Genomic DNA, 17888 nt, shown 5'->3' on the forward strand with positions numbered 1-17888 from the left:
TATGAGGTAGAGGGGGTGACACAAGAGGTAGCAGGGGCGGCATTGCTTATACAGTGGTCAGACAATTTTGTAATAGAGATTACTGTCATTACACAAACAACACTTTATGAGCCATCACTAGTCGTGTCCTGTAACATGTGGATGGAGCTCGGACAAATAAAGTTAGCCTGAAAAGACATCATATCATGTGGGGAAATGTGGGAGCGGGGACAGAGGAAGGTTAAATTTTGGGGATTCTAATTATAGTACGGAAGGGTTTACGTTAGAAACTGTGATAGGCCTGTCTGAAAAGATGCGTCTTTAGTTTGCTTTTGAAGCTGTAGAAATTGGGAGTTAATCTGATTGTCCGGGGTAGAGCATTCCAGAGAAGTGGTGCAACTCGGGAGAAGTCTTGTATACGAGCGTGGGAGGTTCTGATAATAGAGGATGTAAGTGTTAGGTCATTGAGTGAGCGGAGAACACGGGTTGGGCAGTAGACAGAGATGAGGGAGGAAATGTATGGAGGTGCGGCATTATGGAGAGCCTTGTGGATGAGGGTGATAACTTTATATTTTATTCTATAATTCTATAATGAATAGGCAGCCAATGAAGCGACTGGCACAGACCTGAGGCATCGCTGTAGCGTCTAGCCTGATGGATGAGCCTGGCTGCTGCATTCAGAATAGATTATAGAGGGGAGAGTTTAGTGAGGGGAAGACCGATTAGTAAGGAGTTACAGTAGTCAAGGCGAGAATGAATCAGAGAGACAATAAGTGTCTTTAGTGTATCTCTGGTGAGGAAAGGGCGTATTCTGGAGATGTTTTTGAGGTGGAGGTGACATGAACATGCGAGTGATTCAATATGAGGGGTGAAGGAAAGGTCTGCGTCAAACATAACCCCGAGGCAGCGGGCATACTGCCTAGGAGTTATAGTAAGGCCTGAGACTGCAATGGATATATCAGGGACAGATCTATTACAAAATAGAAGTATTTACAAGAATAAGCAATTCAGAAAAGCTCCCACTGGTTAGAAATGATGCCATGGCCTCTCTATTGTCACCTGTACAATGTAGTCGCCAAAAGGTATGAAGTCAGGGGTGTAGAGAGAAACATACCTACAAGCTACAGTCTGCGGCCCTGGCTAGGGTATTTGGCTAAAGGCAGCAATCTGCATCTTTGCTCCAGATGGATCACAGTCTTGCAACGCCGCTGTTGGAGCCACATGTGGCTGCAGTGATTGGGCAACAATGATATATGTGATAGATTATAAATACATGATAGTTAATATGTTTTACCAGCAGTGACTTTCTTCTTGTACGAGCAGTATTCTAGACAAGCAGTAAAACATCCCATCTAATAAAGGGTCTTACCTTTTAAAATAACATCAGGCTCAATTGCTGAAAGTATAAAAAACAAGAGCACACCCTCCATGTTATTAGAGCCTTACCGTGGGGTCAGTATCTGGAGCCTGTGCCTCTGTGCCTTCTGGATGGACTATTTTATTCCAGAGATCAATCTCCTCCTGCTCTAGATTCAGAGCAGATTCATCTTCAGTGCTCTCAGATTCTAGCGCAGATTCAGATCCTGAAAATCCAGAGCAATTTTTACTTCTCGGAGCAGATAATACAGCACAGAATGCAGAATTACATCAAGAGGGTTCACCCACATGGGCACTATTTAGGTAGTGGGTGGCTCAGCAGATGCTAGCAAGATGGCAAAACTCAATATTGATAGTCTAGCCTAGGACTTCAAGATGCCACTATGCATTGTTAGGTTTGTGCACAGCACAGCTCACAGCATGCAAATATGAGCAGTTGATATGCGTGGGGGTCTCTATTATTGGACCCCTGAAGATATAACAGGCCATCGATATATCACTTTGAATGACATTCCAATTTTCTCTATAAATCACTTCAAACAACATGGGCTGAATTCACACTGTGGCACCTAGCTTTTTGAGACACCATTCACATCAGACAGAGAAACTCTTATACAAGATGCCATTCAGCATGTGCCATAGCATCTAGAGCGATCACTTTATAAAGACAAAGTTATAGATATCCTGGATAAATCAAGGACTAAGGCCTTATGCACACAGCCTTGTGTGTCCATGCAAGTGCACAGACGGACATTAATCACATGGCAGTGAATAATGGCCATGCGACGGCAGTTTCTGAAATGGCTGTCACTTGGGCTTTATAGAAACCATCATTCTCAATGGGTCTATTCCCATACCACAAAGACAAATATAGGGCATGACAGTTCTCATGACAGCCGTGAAAAACAGTCATGTGAAAAGTCATATTGATTCTACCATTGTTTACAATGTTTCACCTTTCAATGCACAGTGTACCTTATGGCGACAGCAGTTTCTGTTTTACTATCTCTGAGCAGATTTGTTTTAATGTCAGTCTATACTGAAGACCAATGATTTATTTTTTTTTTAAAGTATTATTACAGTATTTCAAGCCCAGTTATTACAGACAAAATATACCTAGAAATATTTTATATACTAGTCACAGTGCTGATTCCTACAGAAATACTAACCAGCCAGCTCAGAGAGATGACAATATACATAGGATATACCCAATAATTTCTCTTATAAGGTGATACATAGTGTAGCAGAAAACTGATAGACCATGAAATAAGCCCTCGTCATAGATTGTAAGCCCTCACGGGCAGGACCCTCTACCCCACTGTAACCCCCAAATGTAAAGCACCATGGTGCTATATAAACAATAATAATAATAATAATAATAATACTATAGCAATGATAAGTAGCCGCCTCTAATAAGTCCAACAAATAAACCAATAAAATGAACCGCCTCCAAGCATGGTAGTGGCAGGGCCCAAACTATCACAACGCGCTTATGATATTCAATAACAATTATGATTTTGCTATTGAATTTTTCCTCATTTTCTCTGTTTTATAGTTTAATTTTTTTCATTTTTTTATTTTTTTTTAGACTGAGAGGTGTAGTCATGGATAATACAACACCATATTTTGAAAAACATTTTTCTTAATTCATCATTGTAAGGATTACATGTAGACATTTTATAGACATGTTCATCAAAACTTGAGTGGTCTTGAGAGCCGATGATTGGTTTTGTTATTGGGCCCCTTTATTGCCTTTGTGGGTACAGGAGGAGTCACAGTGCTCAACTCCTCAATTTATATTGAGAACTTCCATAACCATTTTTTATTTATCCGTTTTTTCTTTTAGTTGTGTGTTTTTATTGCTGGGTTTTTTTTAAATAAAGAAGAAGGCATTCATGTATTTATTGCCACTATTTTGTGGTACACATGACTTTCTCATGATTCAGTTTACTAAATTTTTGGGAATGGAGAAAGAAAACCAGGAATTCAGGAGTTTATTTCCTTTAGAGGCATCAGGTAGACATTTTTTTTTTTTTTTTTGACTCTTTAAAGTCTCTCCCCTGCCTCCATGGGACAGGCATTCTTCCTTAATTGGGGTGAGAGTTTTATGGGCGCCAACAGGCCGGCAGCAAGGTAGAAGCATAAGGAGAGTGAAGGAGAAAAGCAACATGTGTTTCACTCCCCTGCAAAAGATGTGAATGCCACACACAAAAAAAAAAAAAAAAACACGGAAAATGCATGCTTTTTTGAAGACTATATGCAGGTTTCAAAAACTACAGGCATTTTTTCCCCCCAATAAACACGCATAAGTTTTGTGAACAAAAATGTACCATGTAAACACAGCCTTACAGCTCATTCACATCTGCGCCCGGTCTCTGTTCTGCAGGTTTCCGTTTCCTGCACAAAACAGGGGCAGGACACGGAAACCTGCCGGCATGTTTCAATCCCATTCATTTGAATGGGTTTGAAAAGTCTCCGGCTGTATGTGCCGGTGAGCGTTTTATGCGCTCCGCAGCAAAACCGTTTTTTTTAAACCGGACACAGTCAGTTTACATGCAGGACTCTGTGTCTGGTTTAAAAAAAATGGTTTCGCTGCGGAGCGCATAAAATGCTCACCGGCGCTCATGGCCGGACTCGGCATGACAGGTTTCCGTCTTCTGCATGCAGAAGATGGAAACCTGAGAACAGAGACCCGAACGCTGGTGTGAACCCAGCGATAATGTGTTAAGTCCACTAATGAGCAACCTGCACCTGTTCAGTATAATTAACGGGAAAGGTTTTCCTGGGGCAGAATCAATAGGGAAATGGAAGAGCAACAATCTGGAGCTCAACCTAATATACTGACCAGCGCCTGAAAACGGAGTTCAGGCGCTGGTGTGAACCCAGCGTCACTGGAAAGTGCCATGGGATCAGATTGTGTGATTGTACTTTACAGAGACACTCTTAGTCAAGAATATGCACACACACACACATACCGTATATACTCTAGTATAAGCCGACATTGTTTATGCTGAAAAAGCTCTCCTCGGCTTATACACGAGTCAGGGTCCACGGAGCACAGAAAACTGGAAGGACCTGGAAGGGGGAGGTCCTTTAGTGCTACTGCTCTGTGATTGGTTTGTCATTAGGTCACATGACTGTGATGTCATCAAAGCTCCTGTAGCCACTGGTATGTAACATCTGCAGATAAGGTTGAGTCTAAATCCTAGTAGCTCCGCCCACACCTGAGTCTGATCACATGGTCATGACGTCATCAGAGATCCTTTAGCACACTAGGATTTAGCATCTACCCTGCAGATGAGTGGCCAGGATTCATTGTGTCTTATGGAAGATGTCTGCTGTATAGAGGAGAGGAAGCTACAGTAAAGTGACACACACAGGGACCTTCCTTTAGTTACTCTGCCTATTAATGTCAGGCATTTGGGGTTATTCATTTAGTTTCAGTAACTCCATGTGTCTCACATTAATAGCAGTTATCCCCATCATATTAACCCTTGTGTGCCCCATATAAGGGTTACTAATATGTGAGAGACATGAAGATACTAATGAAGGACCTTAATTATGAATATACCTAATTATTACCTCCATATGTCCCACATATCAGTAACTCTTATGTGAGGCACACAGGGGGTTGTGAAGGACATGATGGGGTTAACTGCTATTACTATGAGGCACATGGAGTTACTAAGCTGCAATGCACATGACCAGGCTTTTTATCTGCAATGGAGGATTCCCCCCCCCCCCTCTGCTTATACTCGAGTCAATAAGTTTTCCCAGTTTTTTGTGGTAAAATTAGGGGTCTCGGCTTATATTCAGGAAGGCTTATACAGTAGCTAAGTACGTATGTACATCTCTACATATAAAGGCAAATATGCAGAGGCACATACACACATAAATATAATATATCGAGAGAGAGAGAGAGCGATAGAGAGTTGCATGCACATCAGAGGGTGTACTTAGCATGAATGGAAAAAAAGGCTGGGAGGTGAGGTGAACAGATGCTAAGAGGGGCTGCCTTTTGGTGGAGCTAAGTTGGGGGCTTGATTTTTGCAGGCTGAGATTTTATTTTCACTTAACATTTTGGGAAAAATAACTTTTTATCCTTTCATTTTGGGAGGCAGAATGAACAAAAATTCCCTTTAAAAACAAAACAGTGAACAAAAATTGTATTCACTGCCATGAAGCATTAAAAAAAAAAAAGTGTGTGAGTTTTGAATGCAGCAATACCAATTTTGGGTTTTTTTTATTTTTAAAAAATATTTATTAGTCCCCAAAGGGGTACTTTGTAAATGCCTGTTTGCCAGAATATAAGCTGCTGTCAGAAAGTCATGTGAAATATACATGATACAAGATGTCTAAGCCATTACATTACTAGAATGGTATTCTGTGCAGGGAGTGCAAATATTAATGTTTCTCCATTCAAAGAGCCACCTACCAGTCTCCACTTGTTGATTCTCATTTTTGGTTTCTGTTGTCTTCTGAGATTTTTCTTGATCAAGAGATCCTGTACTTTTGGGTGCCAAAGTTTTAAGATCGAGGGTCTTCAATTCTTCAGAAAGTTCCTCCACTATACGTTTTGTGTCATCTGTAAAGATGTAATTTTCTAACTGTAATATCAATGCTGACACTGGGTTAGTAAAGCATAGCTAATGGTTATGCTTTAACAATACACATTTCTGAATCAATACCGAAAAATAATATAGGGTCAAAAACTGAAGTTATACGTAGGAGATTTAAAAGGTAAACCATTCTCAGTTTACATTTGTGTAAGTATAACAGTTTAAACAAGTCAACATCCACCATCACAGCCAATTATTTTCTTTCAATAGATCTAAAATGAAAAAAATAACACAATTTTGCAGCATAATTGATTGAAATGTTTAAATTTTGTTTCTACACCCCTTACGTAGATCTATGCGTTTCCACACTGTGTTGTCCGATGCAGCACTCCTGTCTTACTGTCTTCCATTTGTCCCTTACTTCTTGCTCCCATAACGTATGCAGGAGACTATTTTATTTTACGCTAGGTTCACACCAGCGTTTGGGTTTCTGTTCCTGTAGGTTACAAATGGAAACCTAATCAGGACAACACAGTGGCTTAGTGGTTAGCACTGCAGCTTTGCAGCGCTGGAGTTCTAGGATCGAATCCTGCCAGGAACAACATCTGTAAGGAGTTTGTATGTTCTCCCCATGTTTGCGTGGATTTCCTTCCATACTACAAAGACATACTGATAGGAAAAATAATGGCCATTGTGAGCCCTATATTTAAAAAAAAAACAAAACAAAAAAAACACACACACACCTCCGTTAGGTCAGGACCAAATGGGCAGTGGTCGAAGCAGGTTACCCACTGAACACCTGCCAATACTTAACCTACTGTGATCCCAGAAGCAGCATTAAAACAAATCTCATCATTATACTGCAAGTCAAACCCACACAAAGATGTAGGTTTTAAGCTGCAGCATGTCATTTATTTCAACCATTGCAGTGCAAAAATGGAAAGCTGCCAGGGGTCCGCAGAAAAACCTGCAGGTGCACAAGAGAAAAAAAACAAAAACACCAAAACAATGAAACAGGATGCAGCTTGTTCACGGCCTTATACCCACACTTAGGTAGTCTGAGAAGTTCCTTGCTCTTGACTGGTCCATCCAAAAGTTGGTGGCCAATTTACAGAAGTGAGGAGTGAACTAGAAACTGGAACACTGGACCAATACCAGAAAGATACAGGGGGCACATTAATTAGGGCTCGTTCACACGGGGCAAAAGGGGGTGGATTGTGACACCAAATCCCCCTCACAATACAGGTCTATCTAGACCGCTATCGTCCTTTTTTCCCTGAGCGGTTTGTGCCCACTCATGGAAAAAAGAAGTGAGCTGCCCTTTCTTCAGGCGGATTCCACCTCGCGACTGCACCCTCTGGACTAGGCCCATTCATTTGGGACTACTACGGAGCTGGAAACTGTCAGCAGGAGCATTTTGGTCATATTCTGATGCGGCTTTCTGCGTCAAAATCAGGACCAAAATACACGTTCCATAGCCCCGTGTGAACTAGCCCTTAAGAATTTCTTTTTTTAAAAAAAAAAACATTATCATACTTACACACTTGTGCTTTAACATATTCTACATACTGCTCTGGGCTTAGAGCAGGATGGCACCTTATTGGCTGCGGAGTGCCAGTGGATGGAGGACGCAGGAAAGGATGATTGCAAATACGAGTGGTGTGAATGGTTAGCACATAAGTGCAAGACTGAGGTTCATCCACACGGGCGATATAGTCTCCCGACCCTTCCTCACACACAAACTGCAATGACAACAAAATAATGACACATCACCTAACTATTGTACCAAAGCCGGTAACATCAGATAGATAACTAGTAGAGATGAGTGAGAAACTATTTGAAACGGCCATTTCAAATAGCACACACCCATAGGAATGAGCGGAAGCGGCCGGCACGCAGACTTTGCAGGCGCTCGGCCGCTTAACCCCCTGCGTCCTGCTGCGTCCATTCATTCCTATGGGTGCACGCGAGTATTGAGTAGTACTCGCTCATTCCTAATAACTAGTCAATACGACACCATTCTACTTAACATCTGCATGGTTATATGTACTCCCTGTCAGCTTCCTCCAGCATGCCAATATATGTACTCATATACTTTTTCACCATCACCTTAACACCCTCCCCCCCATCCCAACAATCATGTTAAAATTGCAATATACTCCCAAAAAAGTATTTTTTTGTTTTTGTAGATTGAGTTTATGACTAAATGTTTCTGGCTCATAACTAGCGCCATCTGTTCATCCCAGGGCTATCTTTTTTACAATTAATTCAATGTGGCTTTACGAGGACTTATTTAATTTAGCAGGTACATACAATGTACTGAATACATTTTTTGAGGGAGGCAGTATAGCAAAAACACCGCAAATTTTGTCATGTATTTCTTTAACATCTAACTTTATAGTATTCACAGCGCTCTCTAAATAATACACAGCTCAAGTACCACCAACATGACCAGTGTGCTCAGTTATACAAAACTAATGAAATGTGTTTCCTTATCCATATATTAGAAGAGGGGAGGGAAAGGAGGCTGCTGGAAAAGAGACTGAAATAATTACTACTGCTGCACTCTGCTACAACTTTTAATACCGCTAGTTTTGTAGATTAGAGGCTATCAGTGCACAGAATGAGGCAATAAATTAATTTACCAACTTGCAGCAGCCTCCTCCTTCTCCTCCATAGAGCTCTATGTGTGATCGCAATATGTGAATAGAGCTCTATGTAAACAACAGTGAGTGAAGAAGAGGAAGACAGCAGCTTAATATGTGGTGTAGAAAGCAGATCTCCTTAAGATATTATAGCTTCTTATATTAACCTGTACTATTCTCTTATGAAGATGGTTTATACACTTTAAATTAGTATCTAATAATTGCTTTTATGAGGGGACTAAACTATTGGTGGAAAGGAAATACTTGTGAATAAACACTCCTTAATATTACATATCTATAGCATTGACACATATACAAATGCTAAGACTTTTCGGAATGTATTATGTCATACAGGAGCGTTAGTTGAACAGGGAGAAGATTACACAAACAACACAATATAAATGACGTTCTTACTCTGACTTCTGTCTCACGGAACTTGCCATTCAGGTCACATTTGGAGCCATTCACAAACATCTGGCTATGGTAACGTTTTAGTTTGTGGTGTTTTGATGCCTTAATAGAACAAAACATATAAAATCTCCGGTTAGAAATCGTCAGTATCTTCAACATGTGTTATACCCTTCAATTATATTTCTTATTGTTATGGCTGTAAATACCATAAATTTATCACCACACCCAAAACAGAGCAGCGCTCCTTATCTGATAATGCATGAGGAAACTGGATGAAAGAAGCACAAGCTTGTCAGTGGTGAAGAGTAATATGAAGGTCATAGGACCAAAATGTGCCTGCCGCGATCTCCAACAATCGCGACTTCCCGCTCCGGAGTAGGCCCAAATGAATGGGCCTAGCCCCGAGGGTGCTGCCGTGAGGCGGACACTGCGGCTGAATCAGCCGCGAAATCCACCTGAAGAAAGGGCAGCTTGCTTCTTTTTTTCGTGAGCGGGAACATACTGCTCACGGAAAAAAAAGGAAGCTAACGGTCTACATAGACCTCCATTGTGTGGGGGCGGATTCTGAGGTGGATTCAGCATCAAAAGCCACCCCCTTTTGCCCCATGTGAACGAGCCCTTAGAAATACTAATGTCCAAAAACTGCCCACTAGGGTCAACTAAAGTCTAGTGTGTATAGCCAGCTTTACCGATGCTGGCCTGCACATCCTTACAGGAAAGCCTCATTATCTGTGTGAAAAGCTTCAGGTAACAGCTAAAGCAACCTTTATATGATCTCAGATAGTATTTTGCAAGTCTTTTCTTCTTCTTTTTGTGTCTTAGTAAAAATGGGCTCTGTGTAAAAATAAATGAAAAATTACATGACGGCACTCCGTTGGTGGGTGGTGAGGAGTGCACGCACCAATTGTTCTTCCCATACAACCATATGACATCACCTGATTAGCCTACCTGTCCTTGGACCAATGCCTCGTGAAGGGACGGGTTCCCGAAATGTTAACGTTGCACCTTACAAGGAATTGTGAATAAACACTTTCAGCAGAAAAAAAAAAAATCGGTGTGCTGTCACGTAATTTTTTACATGGTTTCTATTTGGGAGTTGGTCAGTTCGTCAGTGACCATGCACCAGAACTAATTTTAAGTCAAGTGCCACCCTGTACCCCATTTTCACAAGGTAAAAAAGGGCTGTCCTCCCTTTAGTGAGATGACGCACAGTGCACCAGCTGATTCCAGCAGATGGCTATCCTCTACAGAGGAAAGTTTGGTGGGAATTGCACATGCATGCACTGAAGGAAAAAAACAACTTGAAGAGGTAGTGGCAGAAATGATAATGGAGATGTTGAGAAGGTACAAAATGGAGAAAAATACCATGTGAAGATGCCTTAATAGGAGTACATAAAGGGTAAGGCATACAAAACGCAACCCACCTTTGCAGTTTCATTATTCCAGTCAAATTCGGACTGATAGTAGCCCAAATACAGTATATCTCCCTTTACTTCAGATTCTGAAGGGACAAAATAATCAATGTCAAAATTCTCAATGAACGTTTTAATGTACTCAAAGAATTTCTCTGGGAACTCACTGACAATAAGTGCCCATGTCACCAGTGATAATCATACAAATGAGAACATTTTTAATGTTAAAAAAAATAAAGTAAATATTACATATTATTATATATACACATATTCAGACACACACATTTTATAATTTTAGACATCACAGCAACCACGTGGATTTCTCCCACTGCCCACAAACTGTATAAAGAATGCCATACAATGGATAACATATGGCATATGAGAGGACCATTTCCAGGCTAAGGCATACCCACAGTTTTAGAATGCAGCCATGGCCATCGGATGTGATAACAAATGATTTGTGTGAGATAGATAGATAGATAGATAGATAGATAGATAGATAGATAGATAGATAGACTTGTGCATGCACTTGAGAAAGGTTACTGTGCAGACCGTTACATTGTGTATTGCTTTTCAAAAACACCCCCCCAAAAACAAAAAAAAAACAAAAAAAAAACAAAAAAAAACAAACACCATTTTCCATTTACACAAGTTGCTGCCCAAATGCACCAAATATCTAATTTGTATATGGACTAAAATTAGATTTTCTTAGTAACAATTTTGCATCTTGTCAAAGGAAAATAATGTTTTTTATGTCACCAACTGCCTCTACAACAGCATATAAGTGGTTTAGAAGAGATTTTGGTCATGGTAGACACACTTTTAAGGTCTACTGTGACATAAGGCTTTTTTTTTTTTTTTTAAGAGGTTACTACATAATATCTGATACATGCCAAGAAAGTATTACAAATCATCCAGGGGACCACTGCCACTTAGGTTACACATTATATGCTGTGTAACACTAGACAATATACCTTCAATGTGGTACTGCTGTATGTGCTTTCCATAGCAGAACTCATAAGTCCACCAGTCTTTGGTCTGAAAAACAAAGGATTAGACTTGATAGTAGATCATTAAGCATTATAGTTCGTATAGACATACAATAAAGAGGATTACCGTATATACCCGAATATAAGCCGAGGCCCCTAGTTTTACCACAAAAAACTAGGAAAACTTATTGACTCGAGTATAAGCCGAGGGGGGAAATGCAGCAGCTACTGGAAAATTTCAAAAATTAAAATGGTTTTTGGGTGCAGTAGTTGCTGGGTGCTGGGAAAGGGGAGGAGGTGTTTTGGTTGTCTGTCTGCCCCTTCCCTGAGCTTGAGGACTGGGGTTTTTTTCCCCCCCACGTGGAATTCAGTCTGGCTGCATACAGGGTATCTGCAGTGCTCCTATTAACCCCTTCCTGACGGAACAGGAGCACTGCAGATCCTATATTCAGTAGACTGGGCACTGTCAGACACAGGGATACCTAATGTGTATGTGTTTCACAGTCATTTTCTACTTTTATATGTATTCTAGGGAAAGAAGGGATTTAGAACTTTTATTTATTTTATTTTTTTATTATATTTTTTAAAGCTTCTTTTTTTTTTTTTCACCATTTCATGGGAGATTCTATACATTACTATTGCGGCTGGTCATAGATCCCCAAAGAAAAAAAAATTATTTTTTTTTGCTTGACTCGAGTATAAGCCGAGGGGGGCTTTTTCAGCACAAAAACTGTGCTTGAAAATTCGGCTTGTACTCAAGTATATACGGTAAAAAAAAGGAGTCATACGTGGCCCTATAGTGCTATGACTATCCTTTACCTTTGTTAGACAAGGCGCTGCCTCCATAGGTTTCAGCAGTTCTGATATTCCAAGCCCTGAGTAGGTCTGAGGATCATCTTCCTTCTCCTGATGAAATTTCACAGCTATAGCGGGAAGCTTACACTCATAATTCTGCTTGTATTTTGAGGCGATTGTGACAATATTGTCAGCTTTGCTCTGAAAGATATAAAATAAAATTAAAATGTAAAAAGCTCCATAAGGCTCTGTTCACATGAGTCTTGTGGCTTCTGTCATTAAATGGAACCTGTCAAGACATTGCAGGATGTCAGAAAGCCAAATTCAAAAGGAGCTGGGAAAGAGAAGTGTCCACTAGGCGGCTCCCTGATAGATTCTCCCTCTGTATACAATTGAGTCAATCTAAGCGAGTCAGGAAGGGAGAGGCTGGCGAAAATGCACGGGAGTGATGACAGATCATGAAATGAATCCTAATAAATATAATTGACATAAAGCGGGTCAGTCAGGTTTCCATTTTGGTTTAGAGTTCAACAGCCCAAGCAAGGCGCTCTTCACATGTCACAGCGGTTTTTAGAACACACCGATTACAATGGGGCTATTCCCAAGTCAGTTTTTTGATGAACCATTTTTAAAGGTCTATCAGGTCCTATTTTTACCAAATTTAATGAATCACTGAATAAACTCAAGTCTGAGTGATATGTGAAGACAGGTGCCCCATAAAAGCGAAACAGCCATGAAAAGTATGGGCCATTGCATCCGCAATTTACTACTACTTTTTTTTTTTGCAATGTTCAAGTGACTATAGCTTAAAAAGGACCCTTCATGTCCTGAAGCACATGCAGACCTTGCACTGAATTCACTGCACTGTTGGCTTTCCAGCGGTATATAATACCGCATATCAATGAAACGTCCTCTAGAAACTGAAACCTGCAGAGGAAAAGTCCTCCACGCCGGACTCCTTCTTTTGCCAATTTTCAGCAGAGACTCCAGCGCAGATGTGAATATTTTATTATACGCATTGCCAGCTTTATTTCTGGAGAAGTCTAGCCCGTGAAGAAAAATGAGACCGTTTGTAAAAGATAAAAGCAAACAAGAAAAACCCCAACAATGCAAACTCCAGTCACGTATGACAGATATGGCACCTGTCCAACGAACTTGGCACTCCACTGGTGTATACACATGAACTCAAGTGCCCATGACATATCCTAAGTGCACCCATCCTCTATAAACACTGCACTGACTACAACATAACTGGATGAATTCCAAGATCTAGAAAGTCACATGACCAAGAGATCGGAGCCCAGATTTTGGCTGTCTGATGCGCCACAGATCTGCCCTATGAGGCAAATCTTTGTTGGCGAGTCATCACTGTTTCCCTACAGGATCTGTCACTACTGATACAGATTGCAGGTCTTCTCAATACATTTCACTTAGATTTCTGTATACAATACTGAATGTGTGAACTATGGCCTACAAATAGATATATCCATCTATCTATCTCAATACACACGTAGACAAAATTGTTGGTTCCCCTCGTTTAATGAAAGAAAAACCCACAATGGTCACAGAAATAACTTGAATCGGACAAAGATAATAAATTTAAAAAAATCTATGAAAATGTACAAATGAAAGTCAGACATTGTTTTTCGCTGCAACAGAATTAAAAAAAATAAAAAATAAAAAACTCATGAAACAGGCCTGGACAGAAATGATGGATCCTATAACTTTATATTTTGTTGCACAACCTTTTGAGGCAATCACTACAATCACACGATTCCTATAACTGTCAATGAGACTTCTGCACCTTTCAGCAGGTATTTTGGTCCCTCCTCATGAGCAAACTGCTCCAGTTATCTCGGGTATGAAGGGGCCTTTTCCAGATGACATGTTTCAGCTCCTTCCAAAGATGCTCAATAGGATTTAGGTCAGGGCTCATAGAAGGCCCCTTCAGAATAGTCCAATATTTCCTCTTAGCCATTCTTAGCTGTTTTTAGCTGTGTGTTTTGGGTCATTATGAACTGCAACTGAGACCAAGCTTTCTGACACTGAGCAGCACATTTCTCTCTAGAATCGCTTGATAGTCTTGAGATTTCATTGTACCCTGCACAGATTCAAGACACCCTGTGCCAGATGCAGCAAAGCAGCCCCAGAACATAACAGAGTCTCCTCCATGTTTCAATGTAGGGACAGTGTTCTTTTCAAAATATGCTTCATTTTTCTGTCTGTGAACATATTGCTGATGTGCCTTGCCAAAAAGTTCTATTTTTGTTTCATCTGTCCATAGGACATTCTCCCAGAAGCTTTGTGGCTTGTCAACATGTAGTTTGGTTATTATTACTTTTGCATAAAAGGTATCAACTACTCTCGATTTTTATATTACTCGTCATATTCTAGTTATTTCTGTGACCATTGTGGGTTTTTTTTTCATTAAATGAGGGGAACCAACAATTTTGTCCACGTGTGTATATACATATACAGTATATGACTGGCTTTAGAGTGGTGAAACAGGAAAGAGAATCACAATTAAAACTAAGCAAAGCTTCATTGTCTATATATTAATACAGTCAGGTCCTGTTTATTAAATACTGTACATCCATTTTAGCACACACGACTAGTATAAAGAAGGGAAGTGAAACCATATGCTACAATCTGTTTTCTCCCTGAAGCATAGCACTGTGCACTTCCTTTTGTCATTTTAGATACTTAAACATGTAAAACACAGAAGAGACATATTTTATACCACTGTGTCCTACTGGGACGTATATAAAATATATATAATCATCAATTGTGGAAAACATAAAAATAAGTGCAATGACTTCAGGATACAATATCATCTGGTAGTGCAGACAACATGAAAGGTACAAAATATCATCATGGTCATATCAATGGTAAAACCCTTGTAATTATGAAGTGCAGGCACTGACTGGGTGACTAGCTGTGCCCCTCTACACTATAGGGCCGTACCATATGTTCTGTACGTCTCTTTACCTGTGCCAGTGTCAACTGCTCCTTTAGATATCTTGTCAGAATGGCTCCATACTATGTTTTGTGCACATATTTAAATACCAATTTACACTGGGCTTCTGACTTTAGCTTCCATCAGCCCTTTATACACTAATACAGCAGTATCCACTGACAAGATCCATCAGTGTCATGGCTTCCAAAACGGACCCAGATCCCTACCATATGTCAATGGCACTAATGTATCTGAAAACATGTAGTCCCCCACTCAGCATATGATACATTGGAGGGAAATTCATCAAACCCTCTAAGACAGAAAACTGGTGTACAGGGATGGTACTGTGGGACACATTTGCCAGGACCCCCTGTTTCACGCCAAATGTGCACCACAAACCCCAGACCATACATCATTGTGCAGATGTGGGCAGGACATAAGCTGGAGATAGATTCCTTATAACTCACACAAGTTATAATGGAAATCTACTCCAGCTCCTAAGAAATGTAGTTTTCTCAAATGGCACAAGGACGTCCGACTGATTTATGAAGACGTTGCAGCCACTTCTTAAACTTCTCTGTCTCAGCACCAGACGGTCTTGTATTAAGACTGGTGTACAAAACACCGTTCTTAAGAAATTTTTCCCATTGCTTATAAAATAACATAGCTGCCTTATGCTATTACAGTCTGTCAATATCACAAGACGTGTGTAGAAACCCCAATCAGTGGCCACCAGAGCCCGGCTCCGGAAATCAGTGGCCACCAGAGCCCGGCTCCGGCAATCAGTGGCCACCAGAGCCCGGCTCCGGCAATCAGTGGCCACCAGAGCCCGGCTCCGGCAATCAGTGGCCACCAGAGCCCGGCTCCGGCAATCAGTGGCCACCAGAGCCCGGCTCCGACAGCCTTTCACAGGATATCTGGGGTCAGGAAAATACCTTGACAAGAGACCCAAACAGCTCATTAGATGGGGCACAACTATAAACATCCCTTACTAACAGGGGGCACACACACGCAGATCCCTTACTAACAGGGGCACACACACACAGATCCCTTACTAACAGGGGGCACACACACGCAGATCCCTTACTAACAGGGGCACACACACACACAGTTCCCTTAATAACAGGGGGACACACACACACAGTTCCCTTAATAACAGGGGCACACACACACACAGTTCCCTTAATAACAGGGGCACACACACACACAGATCTCTTACTAACAGGGGGCACACACAGACAGATCCCTTACTAACAGGGGGCGCACACACAGACAGATCCCTTACTAACAGGGGGCGCACACACACACAGATCCCTTACTAACAGGGGGCGCGCGCACACACACAGATCCCTTACTAACAGGGGGCACACACACACACAGATCCCTTACTAACAGGGGGCACACACAGACACAGATCCCTTACTAACAGGGGCACACACACACACACAGATCCCTTACTAACAGGGGCACACACACACACACAGATCCCTTACTAACAGGGGCACACACACACACACAGATCCCTTACTAACAGGGGCACACACACAGACAGATCCCTTACTAACAGGGGGCACACACAGACAGATCCCTTACTAACAGGGGGCACACACAGACAGATCCCTTACTAACAGGGGGCACACACAGACAGATCCCTTACTAACAGGGGGCACACACAGACAGATCCCTTACTAACAGGGGGCACACACAGACAGATCCCTTACTAACAGGGGGCACACACAGACAGATCCCTTACTAACAGGGGGCACACACAGACAGATCCCTTACTAACAGGGGGCACACACACACACAGATCCCTTACTAACAGGGGCACACACACACACACACACACACACACAGATCCCTTACTAACAGGGGCACACACACAGATCCCTTACTAACAGGGGGCACACACAGACAGATCCCTTACTAACAGGGGGCACACACAGACAGATCCCTTACTAACAGGGGGCACACACAGACAGATCCCTTACTAACAGGGGGCACACACAGACAGATCCCTTACTAACAGGGGGCACACACACACAGATCCCTTACTAACAGGGGGCACACACACACAGATCCCTTACTAACAGGGGGCACACACACACAGATCCCTTACTAACAGGGGGCACACACACACACACACACACACACACACACACACACACACACAGAGATCCCTTACTAACAGGGGCGCACACACACACACACAGATCCCTTACTAACAGGGGGCACACACGTGTAGTAGACAGTGCATCATCTCCAGAGACACCACAGGATAGTGACAGCTGCTCCGGCGCTCCCCTGCCCCGCATTACCTGGCCTTTAATCACCGGCTCCGACAGGATTTCTATCCCGTACTTCATCTCCGTCAGTTCCTCCAAGTTGAGGAAGCCTATAGACGCCCACGTCACTCCGGACAGCAGCCATAAGACTCCAATAATAGGACCAAAAACCCCAGACACCGCCATCTTCTCTCCCCTAGCTCAGCAGCATGCGCCTTCCTCTAAACTCCCAGACACGCCCACTTGCCAATTGCCTCATCCTGACTGGCCCGAATCTTGACAGGCGCAGCTCCCATTGGCCCAGACCGCTGTCTGTCACTGTTAACCTCTCGCTGAATATTTCCTTATCTATGCTCCGCCCACAGAGTGTGCACGCGCAAAAATCTGTGTGTGCATTGGTAGAGCGTGCTGTCAATCACTCCACTCTGTCACTCCTGATAGGCGGACGGAGAGCCGGCGTGGGCTTGTTTTGACTCTCCA

At 42.0% G+C, this 17888-nt stretch overlaps 1 protein-coding gene across 2 annotated transcripts in view; it reads right to left on the reverse strand.

The window, feature by feature from the left end:
* The window catches only part of OS9 (OS9 endoplasmic reticulum lectin), a 36864-nt gene extending 19229 nt beyond the window's left edge, over positions 1-17635 (reverse strand). For both annotated transcript variants that reach the window (XM_075265647.1, XM_075265646.1), the window contains exons 1-8: positions 17442-17635; positions 12192-12368; positions 11358-11421; positions 10396-10472; positions 8975-9073; positions 7456-7657; positions 5792-5941; positions 1426-1562 (exon numbers count right to left, since the gene is read on the reverse strand). In XM_075265647.1, the coding sequence (XP_075121748.1) occupies positions 1426-1562; positions 5792-5941; positions 7456-7657; positions 8975-9073; positions 10396-10472; positions 11358-11421; positions 12192-12368; positions 17442-17594 (1059 nt within the window). In that variant the 5' untranslated portion in view covers positions 17595-17635. The remainder of the gene's footprint in view (positions 1-1425; positions 1563-5791; positions 5942-7455; positions 7658-8974; positions 9074-10395; positions 10473-11357; positions 11422-12191; positions 12369-17441) is intronic.
* Positions 17636-17888: the final 253 nt, after the last annotated feature.

This window comes from Leptodactylus fuscus, chromosome 2 (assembly GCF_031893055.1).
Source record: "Leptodactylus fuscus isolate aLepFus1 chromosome 2, aLepFus1.hap2, whole genome shotgun sequence".
Lineage (NCBI taxonomy): Eukaryota > Metazoa > Chordata > Amphibia > Anura > Leptodactylidae > Leptodactylus > Leptodactylus fuscus.